Source organism: Myxine glutinosa, chromosome 1, assembly GCF_964187855.1.
Source record: "Myxine glutinosa chromosome 1, kmMyxGlut1.1, whole genome shotgun sequence".
Taxonomy (NCBI): Eukaryota; Metazoa; Chordata; class Myxini; order Myxiniformes; family Myxinidae; genus Myxine; species Myxine glutinosa.
The window spans coordinates 440,122,380-440,142,742 of NC_136261.1; the positions used below are offsets into that span (position 1 = coordinate 440,122,380).

The window sequence follows — 20,363 nt, forward strand, 5'->3', positions numbered from 1 at the left end:
GAACGAGTTAATATACAGCACGTTCGACCGCGAGCTGCTCGGTCTATTCCTGGCCGTTCGCCATTTCCGACACATCCTGGAGGGCTGCCTGTTCACGGCTTTCATCGACCACAAGCCGTTGGTCTACGCAATGGCCAAAGTCATGGAGCCGTGGTCCACCTCGGCGTGGACTTCGCGCTCTTGGCGGCCGACCAGACCACTGACACCTCGGTGCAGGCCCTCCGGGCGGCGGACACGGGCCTCCGCCTGGCTGACATCCCCTTCGCGGGCACTGTCCTGCTCTGCGACGTCTCCCAGGGCCAGCCTCGCCCCATCATGCCCGTTTCCTGGCAGCGCCGCATCTTCGCCTCCATCCACGGCCTTTCTCACCCGGGCCGGAAAGCTTCTCAGAAGCTGGTGTCGGCGCGTTTCGTCTGGCACGGCCTTCGACGGAACGTCCGCGACTGGGCCAATGCCTGCACGGCCTGCCAGCAGGCCAAGGACCACCGCCACACCCAGGCCCCGCTAGCACCTTTCACCGTGACTGCACGGCGTTTCGACCACGTCCACGTGGACCTGGTGGGTCCCCTGCCCCCATCGCAGGGGTTCACCCACCTGCTCACCATGGTGGACAGGACCACCAGGTGACCGGAGGCCGTGCCCCTCACCTCCACCACCACCGCCGACGTGGCGCAGGCGTTCATCGCCAACTGGGTCGCGCGCTTCGGCGCACCGGAGGACATCTCGTCCGACCGCGGCCCACAGTTCACGTCCGAACTTTGGGGCGCGGTCGCCCGCTCGTTGGGAGTCACGCTGCACCGCACCACAGCCTACCACCCCCAAGCCAACGGGTTGTGCGAGCGGTTTCACCGCTCCATGAAGGCCGCACTCATGGTCGGCCTTCAGGACGATGGTTGGACCGACCGGCTGCCGTGGGTCCTTTTGGGCCTCCGCACGGCCCCCAAGGAGGACCTCCGGGCGTCCGCCACCGAGCTCGTCTACGGCCAGCCGCTCTGCGTCCCGGGCGAGTTCGTGCCCGACGCTACCAGTCCCTGGTCTGCCGCACACCAGCGCTCAGACCTCCAGGAGGCCGCCCGATGATTTGCCCCCGTGCCAACGTCCCGCCACGGTGGCCCCCAGTCCTGCATCCCCCCGGCGCTTCGCACAGCGGAGTACGTCTTTGTGCATCATGACGCGCACCGGGGGCCACTCCAGCCGCCGTACGACGGGCCCTTCCGGGTCCTGCGACGGGGCGACAAGTCCTTCGTCATAGACGTCGGCGGCCGGTCGGACCGGATCTCTGTGGACCGCCTGAAACCGGTGCACGTGGACGTCGACCGACCACCACGGTTGGCCCTTCCTCCGCGGCGAGGCCGCCCCCCGTCCACAGTTCCCCCCGCTCGACCACCAACCACCGGATCGGACCCCCCCCCCCCACGACCCTCCAGGGGTCGCTTCGGCCGGGTCATCCGGACCCCCCTTAAATTGACCCTGCCGGTGCAGGTCGATTCTGGAGGGGCGTGTGTAGTGGTTCCCGCGGAATGTACACAATCTCCTTGCACCTGCCAGGACGCGGCCAGGGCGCGATCGCCATGCCGGGCTCGTCCGGACGGGCCCAGACGCGCCTCTCCTGGGCATGCCCTGACTCGATGTTCCCGGGCACGCCCGAACCTCCCGGGCAGGCCCGGTCTTGTCTTTCCCGGGCATGCCCGCTCTCGCCTTTCCAGGGCTCACCCAGAGCGCCCGGGCACGCCCAGCCTCGAATTGCCAGGCCGCGTCCAGGACGCCCGGGCATGTCCAGACTCGCCTTTCCAGGGCTCGCCCAGAGCGTCCGGGCATGCCCGCTCTCGCCTTTCCAGGGCTCGCCCAGAGCGCTCGGGCATGCCCAGCCTCGACTTGCCAGGCCGCGTCCAGGACGCCCCGGCATGTCCAGACTCGCCTTTCCAGGACTCGCCCTTGACACCCGGGCATGCCCGGTCTCGGTTTTCCCGGGCAAACGCCCCGGCATAAATGTGTATATATATTGCTGCCCGATAAACGGGCTTGTGAGAATACTTGAGCTGTTTTGTTTCAATAAAGCAACTCGGACGAATTCCGTCTTTGGTCGCGTCAATTCTTTCGACTCGCGTTGGAGCGCAGCTCCTTCAGGAGCATGAAAACGGTTTTTTGAGGGTGTAATTTGAGGCCCCATCCACTGTGCGCCTGGTGCGGTCGTCCCCCTCCGCCGCCTCCTCCTCCCTTCCTCCTCCGCCTCCTTTCGCCCCCGCCTCCTCCTCCTCCTCGTCTTCCTCCCACTGCCTCCTCCTCTTCCCCCCACACTCCTCCTCCCCCTCCCACGTCCCCCTCCTCCCCCTCCCACGTCCCCCTCCTCCCCCTCCCACGTCCCCCTCCTCCCCCTCCCACGTCCCCCTCCTCCCCCCTCCCCCCTCCTCCCCTCCCACGTCCCCCTCCTCCCCCTCCCACGTCCCTGCCTCCCCCTCCCACGTATCCCTCCTCCCCTCCCATGTCTTCCTCCTCTTTCCTCCACCGCCTCCTCTTCTTCGTCTTCCTCCCACCTCCTCCTCCTCTTCCCCCCACCTCCTCCTCCGCCACTCCCACATCCTCCTCCGCCCCTCCCACATCCTCCTCCGCCCCTCCCACATCCTCCTCCTCCCCCCCCACATCCTCCTCCTCCCCCTCCCACATCCTCCTCCTCCCCCTCCCACAGCCTCCTCCTCCCCCTCCCACATCCTCCTCCTCCCCCTCCCACATCATCCTCCTCCCCTTCCTACATCCTCCTCCTCCCCCTCCCACATCCTCCTCCTCCCACATCCTCCTCCTCCCCCTCACACATCCTCCTCCTCCCCCTCACACATCCTCCTCCTCCCCCTCCCACATCCTCCTCCTCCCCCTCCCACATCCTCCTCCTCCCCCTCCCACATCCTCCTCCTCCCCCTCCCACATCCTCATCCTCCCCCTCCCACATCCTCCCCCTCCCCCTCCCACATCCTCCCCCTCCCCCTCCCACATCCTCCCCCTCCCCCTCCCCCTCCCACATCCTCCCCCTCCCCCTCCCCCTCCCTACATCCTCCCCTCCCCCTCCCACATCCTCTTCCTCCCCCTCCCACATCCTCTTCCTCCCCCTCCCACATCCCACATCCTCCTCCTCCCCCTCCCACATCCTCCTCCTCCCCCTCCCACATCCTCTTCCTCCCCCTCCCACATCCTCTCCTCCCCCTCCCACATCCTCTTCCTCCCCCTCCCACATCCTCTTCCTCCCCCATCCTCCCCCTCCCACATCCATCCGCTCCTCCCACATCCTCCTCCTCCCCCTCCCACATCCTTCTCCACCCCCCTCCCACATCCTCCTCCTCCCCCTCCCACATCCTCTTCCTCCCCCTCCCACATCCCACATCCTCTTCTCCCCCCTCCCACATCCTCCTCCTCCCCCTCCCACATCCTCTTCCTCCCACTCCCACATCCTCTTCCTCCCCCACACATCCTCCTCCTCCCCCTCCCACATCCTCCTCCTCCCCCTCCCACATCCAACTCCTCCCACATCCTCTTCCTCCCCCTCCCACATCCTCCTCCTCCCCCTCCGACATCCTCCTCCTCCCCCTCCCACATCCTTCTCCTCCCACATCCTCCTCCTCCCCTCCCACATCCTCTTCCTCCCCTCCACATCCCACATCTTCTTCCTCCCCCTCCCCACATCCCTCCTCCTCCCCCTCCCACATCCTCTTCCTCCCCCTCCCACATCCTCTTCCTCCCCCTCCCACATCCTCTTCCTCCCCCTCCCACATCCTCCTCCTCCCCCTCCCACATCCTCTTCCTCCCACTCCCACATCCTCTTCCTCCCCCACACATCCTCCTCCTCCCCCTCCCACATCCTCCTCCTCCCCCTCCCACATCCCATCTCCTCCCACATCCTCTTCCTCCCCCTCCCACATCCTCCTCCTCCCCCTCCGACATCCTCCTCCTCCCCCTCCCCACATCCTTCTCCTCCCACATCCTCCTCCTCCCCTCCCACATCCTCTTCCTCCCCTCCCACATCCTCTTCCTCCCCTCCCACATCCCACATCTTCTTCCTCCCCCTCCCACATCCTCCTCCTCCCCCTCCCACATCCTCTTCCTCCCCCTCCCACATCCTTCTCCTCCCACATCCTCCTCCTCCCCTCCCACATCCTCCTCCTCCCCTCCCACATCCTCTTCCTCCCCTCCCACATCCCACATCTTCTTCCTCCCCCTCCCACATCCTCCTCCTCCCCCTCCCACATCCTCTTCCTCCCCCTCCCACATCCTCTTCCTCCCCCTCCCACATCCTCTTCCTCCCCCTCCCACATCCTCTTCCTCCCCCTCCCACATCCTCTTCCTCCCCCTCCCACATCCTCTTCCTCCCCCTCCCACATCCTCCCACATCCTCTTCCTCCAGCTCCCACATCCTCTTCCTCCCCCTCCCACAGCCTCTTCCTCCCCCTCCCACATCCTCTTCCTCCCCCTCCCACATCCTCTTCCTCCCCCTCCCACATCCTCCTCCGCTCCTCCCACATCCTCCTCCTCCCCCTCCCGCAGCCTCCTCCGCCTCCTCCCACTCCCACATCCTCCGCCTCCTCCCACTCCCACATCCTCCTCCTCCTCCTCCTCCCACATCCTCCTCCTCCTCCTCCCACATCCTCCTCCTCCTCCCACATCCTCCTCCTCCTCCCACATCCTCCTCCTCCTCCTCCTCCCACATCCTCCTCCTCCTCCCACATCCTCCTCCTCCCCCTCCCACATCCTCCTCCTCCCCCTCCCACATCCTTCTCCTCCCCCTCCCACATCCTTCTCCTCCCCCTCCCACATCCTTCTCCTCCCCCTCCCACATCCTTCTCCTCCCCCTCCCACATCCTTCTCCTCCCCCTCCCACATCTTCCTCCTACTCCTCCCCTCCTGCCCTCCTTCCCTCCTCCCCTCCTGCCCTCCTTTCCTCCTCCCCTCCTGCCCTCCTTCCCTCCTCCCCTCCTGCCCTCCTTCCCTCCTCCCCCCCTGCCCTCCTTTCCTCCTCCCCGCCTCCCCTCCTGCCCTCCTTCCCTCCTCCCCTCCTGCCCTCCTTCCCTCCTTCCCTCCTCCCCTCCTGCCCTCCTTCCCTCCTCCCCTCCGCCTCCTCCCCTCTCCTCCGCCTTCTCCTCCCCCTCGAACATCGATCAGAGAAATCCGTGGATCGGGATTCGGGAATGATGTTTGTTTTGATAAATGATAACGAGATGAGAACGAGTTTGTTTATTAAACGGGATAATCAGAGATAACGGGTTTAATATAAACGTTATCATCACATGAAAGGGTTTAAACTCCCGCGGAATGTTCCCTCATTCGGTTATTCATTCACAAGAAAATAAACTTCAGGTGAAAAACAAGATGAAAAATCCAGCTTGTGTTATTAAATTAATCACGTGACCTGCTGGGAGACTCGAATGTGCGGGAGTTCACACGTTCATGCTACGAGGCTGCGTCATCACGTTGTTCATGACGTCACTGAACGAGGCTCCACCCCTTATGACCTCAGTTCGCGGAAGTTTTTACGCGATTCAAAATCTTCATCAGCAGGAGAGGTAACATGTCCGTACTCGTACCCGGGTTAAGGAGTTATCAAGTTATTAATGAGAAATGTTGTACAATGATCGTGTTTGTTTCACTCTGGTAATGAAGGAGTGTGTGGAGAGTGCGATCGGGAAGATCCGTGTGGTTCGGCAGGATGACGTCAGTTTTAGGGCCTCAGAGGAACCACAGAGTTCCAGGTCGATGGAGGTTTTGTTTTCATGTCTGTTTATCTATTTGTGAACAAGATATCTGAAAGAGTTGTGGACGGACACGGACGAAACATGGTGGAGACGCTGGGTGTGGGACACGGACGGTTTTATTTTATACCACGTCGAGGCTCATGTAAGAGCTAACATATGGAACATAAAATAAAGGGAGCGAGAGGGGGTGAGGGGGAAGTACAATCACAGTGGAAAACAGGAATATCGGGAGATTTGTGGAAGAGAGAGGGAGGGCTGGGTGCGAGGTTAAAGGTTCGAATCCGGTAAACGTTTGAATCGGTTAAAGGTTCGAATCCGGTAAACGTTTGAATCGGTTAAAGGTTCGAATCCAGTAAACGTTTGAATCGGTTAAAGGTTCGAATCCGGTAAACGTTTGAATCGGTTAAAGGTTCGGTTTCGGTAAACCTTTGAATAAGCTGAAGGTTCGAATCCGGTAAACGTTTGAATAAGCTAAAGGTTCGAATCCGGTAAACATTTGAATAAGCTAAAGGTTCGGTTTCGGTAAACCTTTGAATAAGCTAAAGGTTCGAATCCGGTAAACATTTGAATAAGCTAAAGGTTCGAATCCGGTAAACGTTTGAATCGGTTAAAGGTTCGATTTCGGTAAACCTTTGAATAAGCTAAAGGTTCGAATTCCTGTAAACGTTTGAATCGGTTAAAGGTTCGAATCCGGTAAACGTTTGAATCGGTTAAAGGTTCGAATACCGTACACGTTTGAACGGGGTAAAGGTTCGAATCCGTAAACGTTTGAATCGGTTAACGGTTCGAATCCAATAAACGTTTGAATCTGTTAAAGGTTTGAATCGGTTAAAGGTTCAAATCGAGTGAAGATTCGAATCAATTAAAGGTTCGAATCCGGTAAACGTTTGAATCGGTTAAAGGTTCGAATCGGGTGAAGATTCGAATCGATTCAAGGTTCGAATCCGGTAAACGTTTGAATCGGTTAAAGGTGTGAATCTGTTAAAGGTTCGAATCCGGTAAAGGTTTGAATCGGTTAAAGGTTCGAATCGGGTGAAGATTCGAATCAATGAAAGGTTCGAATCCGGTAAACGTTTGAATCGGTTAAAGGTTCGAATCCGGTAAACGTTTGAATCGGTTAAAGGTTCGAATCCGGTAAAGGTTTGAATCGGTTAAAGGTTCGAATCCTGTAAAGGTTTGAATCGGTTAAAGGTTCGAATCCTGAAAAGGTTTGAATCGGTTAAAGGTTCAAATCGAGTGAAGATTCGAATCAATTAAAGGTTCGAATCCGGTAAACGTTTGAATCGGTTAAAGGTTCGAATCGGGTGAAGATTCGAATCGATTCAAGGTTCGAATCCGGTAAACGTTTGAATCGGTTAAAGGTGTGAATCTGTTAAAGGTTCGAATCCGGTAAAGGTTTGAATCGGTTAAAGGTTCGAATCGGGTGAAGATTCGAATCAATGAAAGGTTCGAATCCGGTAAACGTTTGAATCGGTTAAAGGTTCGAATCCGGTAAACGTTTGAATCGGTTAAAGGTTCGAATCCGGTAAAGGTTTGAATCGGTTAAAGGTTCGAATCCTGTAAAGGTTTGAATCGGTTAAAGGTTCGAATCCTGAAAAGGTTTGAATCGGTTAAAGGTTCGAATCCGGTAAACGTTGGAATCGGTTAAAGGTTCGAATCCGGTAAAGGTTTGAATCGGTTAAAGGTTCGAATCCGGTAAAGGTTTGAATCGGTTAAAGGTTCGAATCGGGTGAAGATTCGAATCAATTCAAGGTTCGAATCCGGTAAACGTTTGAATCGGTTAAAGGTTCGAATCCGGTAAACGTTTGAATCAGTTAAAGGTTCGGTTTCGGTAAACCTTTGAATAAGCTGAAGGTTCGAATCCGGTAAACATTTGAATAAGCTAAAGGTTCGAATCCGGTAAACGTTTCAATCGGTTAATGGTTCAAATCCGGTAAACGTACATGGGATAAACAAGATGGACACTACAAGGGATTTTAGGTAAAAAACCACGGAATTTGAAGGAGGTGGGTTTGATGTAGGTTAACGGGGGTAGAAAAGATCAAGGTTTTGGATGGGGGAAGATAAGAGATGGTGGTGAACACCTGTTTTGCAGACCCGGAGGGAGGAGTGGGTCTAGTTATACTAGTTATGCTAGTTAAACTAGTTATACACCAAAACAAACAACAAAAACGACCGGGAAACTTATCTTTGAGGAAGTTGGTAGAGGTGAAAATCGCACATCCACAGCTCAGAGACTGGAACCGGAAGTGATCAGTGATGATACCAGGTGAACCTTTCGAACTTCGTTTTACGAAAACTCCCATTGAGTGATGGAGCAGATGTTTCACTTATGAAATCTTATTATAATCTCTGTTTATGTATTTGTCGACACTAGTACATTGTCATGAGACACCTGGCACTCTGTTGTGTTACCTGTTTGTGATGATCGAGTGCACCTTCTGATGATCTTCTTATCCAGTTTGTCATTTCATTTAATACCCTGAATGATTATTCCGAACGTTAATACTCGGGGAATGTTCTTTATGTGAATACGCAAGGAAAATCCCATCAAATTATGGATTCACCCATTCAACACAACACACGGGATTACAACAGATACAAAGTTATCGATTACATCCGAAAAATTATTTGCAATAAATAATGCAGTTCAATAAATAAGACTCTCTGGGGAAGATTGGCGGTGACAGGAGAAATTTGTCAACACATTCCATATTGGAATGAGAGCGTTGTAATTTCAGCATGCTACATTAATTATTTACATGTATATATATACTTGCTCTTCCATGACAAATATTTATAATTTTCAATCTCCATTTGCAGGTTTCAATTCAACCCTGCTCCACACTCTTCTCTCACCCCAAGGAAATGGCTTCTTCTTCTTCTTCTTATTCTGATATTGGAGTTATTTTGAATGAACTCACATGCCCAGTGTGCTTTGAACTCTACAAGGAGCCCATTTTTTTGCCATGCGGCCACTCGTTTTGTCGGTTGTGCCTGGAGACATCCTGGGAGAACAGGGAAGCAGATGCAGGTTATGTTTGTCCAAATTGCCGTGAGGTTTTTCCACAAAAACCAAAGCTCATGAAGAATATGATCATTGCCAACTTGATAGAAAATGTGAAGTTGAAAAAGGGAAAGTTTGGATTGGAGGTCCGAGATACAGAACATGGTGATGTGAATGTTAAGGAAGGAATGAAATCAGGGGGCAGTGAGAGTTACTGTGAGCTTTGTAATGGAGAGGCAGCCAAGAGGTGCGTACCTTGTGAGATCATCTGCTGTGCGAAACACCTGAAGTCTCATCAACAGAGAGGGCACAAACTGGTGGATCCGGGAGTGAAGATTGAGGATCTAAGATGCATTGAGCACGGAAAGCCAATCCAACTCTATTGTAAGGATGATGGGAGCTTGATGTGCGTCACGTGCACAGGTGGACAACATCGGGACCACTACGTTGTTGCTTTGGAGATTGCTCATGCTGAACTGAAGGTGAGTAAATCAGTGAAAAAATAGTTATTGTATGTGTTATATCGATACTATTTTGGTTATTTCCATGAAATAAGCTCATAGAATGTGTCCAGGTGCCCAGCCGTCCGTCCGTGTGTATATATGTACATCTATCAACATTTGACGAAAATATCTCCTCACAAACTACCCGACCAATTATGGATCGAATGTGTAACGATTTATCAGGCCAGCAAGGTCCCACCCATTGTGCTCACCATCTGTATGAGTGCCCCCTTTAAAGGAGGTAATGAAGGAGCCGTGCTCCCACGTCGATCGGAAGAATGGACGCGACAAAAAGCTGGAATTCGTCCGAGTTGCTTTATTCAAACAAAACAGCTCAGGTACTCTGAAAAGCCCGTTTATCGGGCAGCAATATATATACACACATTATCCCGGAGCGTTTACCCGGGAACGGCGAGAGGGGGCGTGGCCAGGCGTCCTGGCCACGGCCTGGCAAGTCGAGGGCGGGCATGCCCGGGCGTCCTGGACGAGCCCGGCATGGTGATCGCACCGCGTCCTTGGTAGGTGCAAGGCGATTGTGAAAACCCAGCGGTAGCCACTACACACGTCCCCCCAGAATGGACTTGCACTGGCAGGGTCAATTTGAGGGGGGTCCTGATGACCCGGCCGAAGCGACCCCTGGCGGGTCGTGGGGGGGGGGGGTCCGGTGTGGTGGTGGGCGGTCGAGTGGGGGGCACCGTGGATGGGGGGCGGCCTCGCCGCGGCGGAAGTGCCAACCGTGGTGGTTGGTCGATGTCCACGTGCGCCGGCTTGAGGCGGTCCACCGCAATCCAGTCCGACCTGCCGCTGATGTCGATGATGAACGACTTGTCGTCCCGTCGCAGGACCCGGAAGGGCCCATCGTATGGCCGCCGGAGTGGCCCCCGATGTGCGTCATGATGCACAAAAACATACTCCGCTGTGCGAAATGCTGGGGGGACGTAGGACTGGGGGTCACCGTTGTGGGATGTTGGCACGGGGGCAAACCGTCGGGCGGCCTCCTGGAGGTCCGAGCGCTGGCGAGCTGCGGACCAGGGACTGGTAGCGTCGGGCACGAACTCGCCCGGGACGCGTAGCGCCTGGCCGTAGACAAGCCCGGCGGTGGATGCCCGGAGGTCCTCCTTGGGGGCCGTGCGGAGGCCCAAAAGGACCCAAGGCAGCCAGTCGGCCCAACCGCCGTCCTGAAGGCAGGCCATGAGCGCGGCCTTCATGGAGCGGTAGAATCGCTCGCACAACCCGTTGGCTTGGGGGTGGTAGGCCGTAGTATGGTGGAGCTTGACCCCCAGGTTGCGGGCGACCGCGCCCCACAGCTCGGAGGTGAACTGTGGCCCGCGGTCTGACGAGATGTGCGCTGAAGCGGGCGACCCAGGTGGCGATGAAAGCCTGCGCCACGTCAGCGGTGGTGGTGGAGATGAGGGGAACGGCCTCCGGCCACCTGGTGGTCCTGTCCACCATGGTGAGCAGGTGTGTGAACCCCCGTGACGGGGGGAGGGGGCCCACCAGATCCACGTTGACGTGGTCGAAACATCGTTCGGGCACGGTGAAAGGTGCCAGCGGGGCCTGGGTGTGTAGGTGGACCTTGGCCTGTTGGCAGGCTGTGCAGGTGCTGGTCCAATCGCAGACGTCCCGTCGAAGGCCGTGCCAGACGAATCGCGCCGACACCAGCTTCTGGGAAGCTTTCCGGCCCGGGTTGGAAAGGCCGTGGAGGGAGGCGAAGATGCGGCGTTGCCAGGTAACGGGCACGATGGGGCGAGGCTGGCCTTGGGAGACGTCGCAGAGCAGGACAGTGTCCGCAAAGGGGATGTCGGCCAGGCGGAGGCCCATGTCCGCCGCCCGGAGGGCTTGCACCGTGGTGTCGGTGGTTTGGTCCGCCGCCATAAGCGCGAAGTCCACGCCGAGGTGGACCGCGTTCACGCTGGCCCGAGAAAGACAGTCGGCCACGGCGTTGTTTTTGCCGGCGACGTGCCGGATGTCCGTGGTAAACTCCGACACGGTGGAGAGGGGGCACTGTTGGCGGGCCGACCACGGCTCCATGACCTTGGCCATTGCGTAAACCAACGGCTTGTGGTCGACGAACACCGTGAAGGGTCGGCCCTCCAGGAGGTGGCGGAAATGGCGAACGGCCAGGTGTAGACCGAGGAGCTCACGGTCAAGCGAACTGTATTTGAGCTCGTTCGGCCGGAGCTGCCGGCTGAAAAAAGCGAGTGGCTGCCAAACCCCGTTCACCCATTGCTCATGTACGGCGCCCACCGCGTAGTCGGAGGCATCCGTGGTGAGGGCGATGGGAGCGTTGAGCACCGGTGAGCGTGCAGTGTTGCGTCGGCGAGGGCCCGCTTTGAGCTTTGGAAGGCCGTGTCCATTGCTGCGGACCAGACGATGTCGTGCTTGGCCGGCTTGCCCCGGAGGGCTTCGTAGAGGGGCCGCATGAGTTGAGCAGCGCGGGGCACGAAGCGGTGATAGAAATTCACCATTCCCAGGAATTCCTGCAGGGCCTTTATGGAGCGGGGACGCGGAAACGTGGTGATGGCCTCGACCTTGGTTGGCAGCGGCACGGCCCCATTCTTGGTGATGTGGTGGCCCAAGAAATCAACGGCCGTCGTGCCGAAGTGGCATTTGGCCGGGTTGACGATGAGGCCATGCTCGCTGAGGCGCCCAAACATTGTTCGGAGGTGGAGGAGGTGCTCGGCCCGGGACGTGCTGGTGACGAGGATGTCGTCCAGGTAAACGAAGAGGAACGGCAGGTCACGCAGCACGCCGTCCATCAAGCGCTGGAATGCCTGAGCCGCGTTCTTGAGACCAAAAGGCATCCGTAGGAATTCAAATAAGCCGAACGGCGTGATGACGGCCGTTTTATGGACGTCGGCCACCCTGACAGGTACCTGGTGATATCCCCATATGAGGTCGATTTTTTAAAAAATGACCCGTCCCGCCAGACGGGCGGAGAAGTCTTGGATGTGCGGGATCGGATACCTGTCGGGGGTGGTAGCGTCGTTAAGATGGCGGTAGTCGCCACATGGGCGCCAGCCGCTCCCTGGCTTTGGGACGATGTGTAGTGGCGAAGCCCACGCGCTATCGGAGCGCCGCACGGTGCTGAGGGGTTCTAAAGCGTCGGACTCGGCTTTGGCCCCGGCGAGCTTGGCTGGGTCAAGGCGGCGGGCTCTGGCGTAGACCGGCGGGCCTGTGCTTGGTATGTGGTGCTCGATCCCATGTCGTACTGCGATGGCCGAAAACGTCGGCCGCGTGAGGACCGGGAACTCCGTGAGCAGGCGAGCAAACTCGTTCGCCGCCGGGAGGGTGCATGCCAGCTCGGTCGGAGCGGAGCTGCTCAATGTGCATACCAGGGAGCTGAAGGTTTCGGTGTTGATTAGGCGACACCGTTGGACGTCCACCAGCAGTCCGTGTGCGCAGAGGAAGTCGGTGCCTAGCAGAGCCATGGGCACGTTTGCGGTTACAAACGTCCAAGTAAAGCATTGGCCGCGGAAGCAGAGGGTGACGTTGCGCGGGCCGAAGGTGCGGATGGCCGATCCGTTGGCCGCAACCAAGGAGGGGCCGCAAACCACGGACTGCCTGTCCTGGTCAGAGGCGGGTATGACGCTCAGTTTGGCGCCGGTGTCGCACAGGAAGCGCCGTCCGGACACTTTGTCCGTGATGAACAGTAAGTTGCCCTTGTGGCCGGCGCTCATGGCTGGTAATGAACGCCAGCCCGGCCGTTTCCCGGCCTGCCGAAGGTGCACGGGGGTCGGCATGTCTGCGTCTTCTGTCCGAACCTGGCATGATAGTAACACCACGCTTGGTCAGGTGGAGGCCCCGGTCGTCGTCCTGGAGGTGGTCGGCTCTGCGTAGCGGTCGCCGATTGCGTCGGCAGTTCAGTCGTCGACCCTGCCGGGTACATGGGCATTGCGTCGGATGGCGGTGGGCTCCAGGTCGCTGCTGCAATGTGTTGGCCTGCCGCGGAGATCTTGTCGGCTTCCCTGGCGAGGGCACGGGGATCCATGATCGTCGTACTTGCCAGGGCGAGGCATACCGGGCTAGGCAGCTGACGGAGGAACAGCTCTCGGAACAGGAATGCCGGAGAGTGCTCGCCGAGCAGCGAAAGCATGTAGTCCATTCGCTCGGACGGGCGCGTGTCGCCGAGCTCGGGCAGGTCGAGCAGGCGCCATGCGCGTTCCGCCGATGGGAGTGCAAAAGCGTCGAGGAGGAGCTTTTTAATCGCGCTGTATTTGTCAGCGGCTGGCAGGCTCTCGAGGAGGCTCAGGGCACGGGCCGCGGTGGCTGAACCGAGCGCTGCTACCACATGGTGGAAGCGGGTGTCGTCGGCCGTGATGCCTCGCAGGGCGAACAGGGAGTCCGCCCGGGCGAACCAAACCACCGCGTGAGCCTCCCAGAAGGTAGGCAGTTTAAGGGCAACTGCCGTGTCCATGTCGGTAGGTCACCAATGAAGGAGCCGTGCTCCCACGTCGATCGGAAGAATGGACGCGACAAAAAGCTGGAATTCGTCCGAGTTGCTTTATTCAAACAAAACAGCTCAGGTACTCTGAAAAGCCCGTTTATCGGGCAGCAATATATATACACACATTATCCCGGAGCGTTTGCCCGGGAACGGCGAGAGGGGGCGTGGCCGGGCGTACCGGACGTGGCCTGGCAAGTCGAGAGCGGGCGTGGCCGGCGTGCCCGGGCATGCCCGGGCGTCCCGGCCGAGGCCTGGCAAGTTGAGCGCAGGCCTGCCCGGGCGTCCTGGACGAGCCCGGCATGGTGATCGCTCCGCGTCCTTGGTAGGTGCAAGGCGATTGTGAAAACCCAGCGGTAGCCGCTACAGTAAAGAGGTTCTGCCTTAAATATTGGTATTTTATTTAAAAATCATCTTTTCAGAAACAATGAGACAGATCCGGACCAAACTTGCCATGAGGCATCGGGACCATGCCCTAACCATAGGTTGTGCTTCTTATGGGAAATCTCACCTGGAAAGGGGGCCATGGGCCCCTCCCAAATCCATCATTTTCACGAAAACATCTCCACAACTACCTCAACGATTATGGACCAAATTTGGTACAACGCATCAGGGCCTGTTGCTAGAATCTCAGATAAGCCTGTCCTGTGGTTAAACCGCATATCCGGAGCATTAAATGTGTCCGCTGGAAAGGTTCCAGTAAGTAGGCCCGGGAAAGTGATGTTACCTTTATAGGGTTATCTAGAAATGCCGTACCACAGGGCAATGAAATACCATAGGGCCAGGTAGAATTGTATAGATTACCATGCTCCGTATGTTGCAATGAAGAAGAAGAAACCCCATGTACCATAAGTATGGAGCCATTGGACCATATGCCGTGTAAGAGTTTATCTTTGTTCCCATGATGAGGGGTGTGGTTATGTTAATTAGTTAGGGATTAATGGTAAATTCCCTGTATGTAAATGGCCTCTGTACTTTTCCCCTTGTTCCTTATGACGCACTAAAAACATACGCTACACCTAATATAAACAGTAAATGAAAACCAACCGGAACAGGACATTAAACAATACTGCTGGCGCTGTCAGCGGCCACATCACAACATCATGCAGGCAGGTCCGTGAGGCCACACCCTGAAGAGCAGTGATTGGTCTGGTATTGTCGAGTGATGAGAGGGACTCGCTGATGGGAGCAGGCAGAGATGTCATCGCGATGACATCAGAACCTTGAGAACGAAAGAACGGGGTCCAGACATTTGTCCCTCTCTTGGTCCTGGCTTTGGTCATAGGCGGTCACGTTTTACCTGTGTGGTCGCCTGTGAGGAGATCGCTGAAAGCTTTTTGGGTGCCTTTTGGGAGCTTTGCAAGTGAAAGGGAGGAGTTTTTGGCAGCTGTGTTGTTCTTCAGAGGCGGAAGGGGCCGCGAGCGAGCGGTAGGTGGTCATGCTATCTGCTTGCCTCGCGCCGGTGGCCACTAAGGGCACGGTGCCACGCCATCTTGTGCGCTTCCCATGGGGTGCCTTCAAGCTTCAACGACCACCAAGCTCCCAAAGTGCTCGTCGAGACCAGAGCTGAGTGCTGGCAGAAACATTAATTATTTTTTGCTGCGACGAGCAGCTCCAGGAGAGGACCGCGTTGTTGTTGTTGTTGTTGTTGTTGGTGTTGTTGTTGTTGTTGATGTTGGGGTACCTTTTTGAACAGCGCATGCACATACATGATACACAATGTGCATGCGCGCATTATTGCAACAGATATCCTCATGATTCTACATGTTGCAGCTGGTGACCACACTGTGGTCATTTTTCTCTTGGTATTTTATCATACCCCTTGTCTGTATACGAGTCCATATGGAGGGTCCCTCAATTAGAATTTTAGTTTTACCATGCATTCTTTTGTTACCGACATTTCTTTCAATAAAGCCAGTATTTTTGCATTATAATTCCGTGTCGGGTTTGAGTTGATTATCACTGGTTCAAAGACGTCCAGTGGGACCCATGAAGGTAAGAGCTTCGTTACCCATCACTGCCCTCATCCCCCGCGCGTATTCACATCGCCATTAGATTGAACGCCTTGGAGTAAAAGCTCAATCGGCTATCTGTCCCCAGGGGTGCTCACCCTGGGAACGCGACAGTAAGGTCTCATGGGATTGTGCTCCTCATCCGGATCTGTCCCCTGTAAGAGGCTGAAAAGGGGTTTTTGCTTCTGTTGAACATGAGATATTGTCGCTGATCCGACTTCTCTCTTTCATATAATTTTAGTATATCGTATTTTTCAAATTCCATCTGCAGAATGGGGCATGGGGAAATAACCGTCAGTCCCCCACGGCACCCCCCTCCCCCCCCCCCAGCCATCTACTGTCAAGACAGCTGAGAAACAGTTTTAGTGATTAATGTCATCCTGGGACTTTTTCTCGTACAGCTCTAGAGTTAAAGAGAAGAGATGATTTCAAAATTTTAATAAAATTCCCATCACATTAACTGTGCTCCTTATCACAAATGTATATTCCATCTCTATATATAGTTGTATTTTCTGTCTGTTTGTGCACCAAAATAATTGGCCCAACCGGTAGTAACCCCATAATATTGCATGCAAATCCTCTTGGCAGATGGAGATGCAAGAAAACATTTTCAAACCTACAGGTTAGGGGTTTCAAGGTGGGGGGGGGGGGGGGGGGAGAAGACCAAAATTCTCTAGATGTAAATGTGTATCGTATAGCACCACCCGGTGTCAGCCCGTATTACAATTCATCTTGTATCTTCTAAATTCCTTCCACACAAGGTGCGGTTACCTCTGCTAGTATTTATATAATCTTGTGCAGGATGTTCCTTTTTAATCCACCACCGGTTCACGATTCTTCACTTCTGTTGTTTCTTTATTCTGTGCAGGATGTTTTGGCTGCAAAGTATCCTCATGTGTCACAGTCAATGGAGAGCGTTGCATCCCAACTACGGCATGTTCAGGAAGAGGAAGCGCAAGCAGAGGTGGGAATCACCAATAAGTCATCGTTGTTTTGTGAAGGGATGTACGATGATGTCCTTCCTGCTGTCCTTTCTTCCTTCCGTGTCTGCGTCAGTTATCAATGTTTTTTTTCTTTTTTTTCCAACGATAACTGGAGAACCACTGAAGGGGTTTTAACCAAACTTGGCACAAGTATGGATTGAAATTCAAAAGATAAACTGATGGTATTTTTGGGTTCAACAGCTGAAAGTCTCATTTTACAGAGCACGAGTCGAGTTGCAAACATCAAATGTTGTTACTCTTCTCCTTCTCTGTTTCCTCTCTTTCTCTCTCTCTCCCTTCTGTGACTTTTAATTTTTATGGCGTAGCCCATAGAGCAAAGCCGTATAGAACAGTGTTTGCCCGTCCGTATGTACGTATGTACGTCCCCTCAAACGTATACCAATCAGAGCTGAGGATCTGGTCATATGAAAAGGTGAAGTGATTACGTCTGACGTCATTACGGCGGTACGTGGCTAACTCCTCACACATTTTGACTCCAATTTCGTTCAGGCCGAACATATCATTGAAACGTTTTGCAGTTTTGTTTTTAGTTTATTTTAATTTATATTTAAATTTAGCAAACGTTGGAGTTCCAATGCTTCAATATGAATTCATCATGACTGTCCAGACACCTTGAGCTCCCTGCATTGTACGGTTCGGTGCTGGGTTCTGCCTCTGAGGCTTACTTGGTTATGCAGTGACCGATCCTCTGATGGTGTCGGTGCCGGCGAGGTGCACCCTCCCTCCCATGCCAGCATGGACTGTGTGCACCTTGCTGCATCTGATGTTATTATTGTTATCAAAATGCAGTATTTGTAAATTGACTGTAATTTAGCCTTTTGGCTTATATTATTGTATTAATATAAGACTGTAATCTTAAATTACAGTTAAATCAATTAAATTGTCTGAAAAATGGCCTCGAAAGGTGGGTTTTTTTTATTTTATTGCATTATTATTACTAGCAACGGGACCGCCCTAAAGGCGGGGCTTCAATTGGGAAGCCCAAATGAAAAGGCAAAATATCAGAAATTTAAGGCTTTTTCTTTATTTTAAACGATGCATATAAACATCCATTGAATCATATCACACACAAATCTTCAAAATCTAAACAGTACATGGCACCCATTTTGAAAAAAAGATTGAATTCTGCAAAACGGAAGTGGCCACTACACGTCTTTCTCAGTCGCACGTTTATGTGTGAAGAGTGCGCGCCAAATCTAATGGAAGCGGCCGCTTCACCTGTTTCTCAGTCGCTTTTCACACGCTGCCAAGTTACTTTGGAACCGCATGTTTATATAGGAAGAGTTCATCAGGAGTCGATCTACTCTCTCCTGGTATGTATAATTTCAACAAAAGCCACATCATTGTTCATATCGGTAAATATTATTCCATCGTGTTTGAAAAAAACTGGAAAATTGGGAAAAAATTGGAAAAACAATATAGCCTATTTTACTCCAACGGGTCCCAGGATTACCCACCCAAAATTTCGTTGCGATCGGTTCAGCCGTTTTTGCGGTACCTTCAAACAGACGGACGGACATTTGGTGAATTATAGTAAGATTATTATTATACAGCAGTATTGTTTTCTTAATAATAATAATCTATCTATAATTCCAGCAATCTCTGTGTGTGTGTGTGTGTGTGTCTGTGTGTGTGTTTGATTGTCTGTGACCGCTGTTTCTCGACAACCACGGGTCCGATATACTTGCAACTTGCCAGGTATATTGCTGGGGCCCCGAGGATGTGCCTTTTCAAGGTTTCATATTAATCGGACAAGTAGTTAGCGAGCTATGTCCAAAAAACGATTCAACCAATCAGAGAGCAGCGAGCTATCGCGTGTGCCGAACGTGGCGAACAGACTCTGCCTCGGACGGCACATTTGAGAGCGTATTCATTTATTTCACGTTGGCAAACTATGTTGGCGTTAAACTATGTTTTAAAACTAAATAAAACTAATTTGCGATTCATCGTAACTGCGATTTGCGACCTTCCGGACAGTGAAGACTTCACTTCCGGCAGCCAATCACAGAACGCGTTGTTGCGAGCCGAGCCGAGCGCGTGCGCCATTACGGTTCGTAATTCGATTTCTTCCGGAGAAAATAATAATTTCTCGATTTCTTATGCGCATTATTTCTCCCAGAGCGAAGGGCGGAAGCGAAGAGCGTTGTTTTTTTTGTTTACGGGCGTACGGGCGGGGTAGAGCGTACGGGTAGCGTTTTTTTTTTTTTTTGGCAAGGAACGGGCACCCACGTACGGGCATGCCCTAGTAATAATAATAGCATTAATACTAATTGTATAGTAAATATAATCGGAACACTGCAATCCTTTTGCCGTTATTGCAAAGTTTCTAGATTGAAGCGATGTATGGTTGGTTCATTGTAACTCGAAACATAAAATAAACAAAGCAGTGTCTCAATGCTTCTGCTTCCGGTCTTGCTGGCGAGGTTTCGTTTATTCGCAGCTCTCCACGCTCTCAATCGAAATCGAAGTGAAGTAATTGTTCCCATTTGTATTTTCATTATAACTGTATTTATTTTATGGTGTTGTACGTATAGAGTGTCCCGAGGAAGATTTTCGGTGCAAATCTTTCATACCTGTATAGAAAATCGTGTTAATTCGTGTCGTGTCTTTTGAGGCTTTGTACAGTGTCCAAACTTGAGGCTTTGTTTTTCTCTCAGCGGTTCGTCGTTTGTGCTCCAATAACTTTCGTTCTCTGTTTTCCCAGTCTTTTCACCCCATAGCCTACTTCTTTGTTTAAAATCTCAACTAAAAAAAAAAAAAAAAAAAAATTTCCTTCTCTGTTCTTATTTGTTGTTCTCATTCGTTTATTCGTTCTTATACGTTTGATCGTTCTTCGACCACGTGTTTCTCCCCCATTTCCCCAGATAGTTTTCACTGTTAAACTTTAAAATGTTTACACTTTCTCCTCAAGTTCTGTAATCCATCGTATATTATAACACCGTTTTCTTCTTCTTCTTTAAAAGGTAGCTTTCGACTTGCTCACCAAATCTATTCATCCCAAAAAAAAATTCCATCTCTTACACTGCCTCTTTTCTACATTCCCTAAACTATCCTGCACTCCATCCTCCCTCCAGCGTCCTTCAATGTTTTTTTGACTCGAAGGTCACAAGAAACTCATTTTGCAATAAATGTTCGTTTCCCATTAATCGTACACTTTCTAAAATCCAATCTCACCCCTCCCCTCCAAATCTTTCCCATAACCCCTCCCCTCCAAATCTTCCCCATCACCCCTCCCCTCCAAATCTTCCCCATCACCCATCCCTTTCAAATCTCCCCCCTTGCCCCTTCCCTCCTAAACTCCCCCCACACTCTCCCCTCCAAGACTCCCCCTCACCCCTCCCCTCCTAGACTCCTCCCTCACCCCTCCCCTCCAAATCTCCCCCATATCCCATCCCTTTAAAATCCCTCCCCTTGTCCCTTCCCTCCCAAACTCCCCCCTCGCCCCTCCCCTTCAAATCTCCCCACCCTCATTTCTCCTCAATTTCCCCCCTCTCACTCCCCCTCCTCAAAGCGTCCTCCCCACTTCTTTCCCCTTCCAACTCTCACCTCCATCTCCCCCAACCTTCTGCCTCGCTTTGCCCCCTCCTCAAATAACACCTCATTGTGCCTCACCCAATCACCATCAAACCTTTTGTCCGCCCCATCCTTCCCTTTCTCC

At 53.6% G+C, this 20,363-nt stretch overlaps 2 protein-coding genes across 2 annotated transcripts in view; both read left to right on the top strand.

The window, feature by feature from the left end:
• The window catches only part of LOC144889679 (E3 ubiquitin/ISG15 ligase TRIM25-like), an 875,104-nt gene that overhangs the window by 440,618 nt on the left and 414,123 nt on the right, over positions 1-20,363 (top strand). The window lies entirely within an intron of this gene.
• The window catches only part of LOC137418602 (E3 ubiquitin/ISG15 ligase TRIM25-like), a 32,350-nt gene continuing 17,395 nt past the window's right edge, over positions 5,409-20,363 (top strand). The window contains exons 1-3 of the mRNA XM_078767125.1: positions 5,409-5,546; positions 8,559-9,224; positions 16,570-16,665. Of these exons, the coding sequence (XP_078623251.1) occupies positions 5,409-5,546; positions 8,559-9,224; positions 16,570-16,665 (900 nt within the window). The remainder of the gene's footprint in view (positions 5,547-8,558; positions 9,225-16,569; positions 16,666-20,363) is intronic.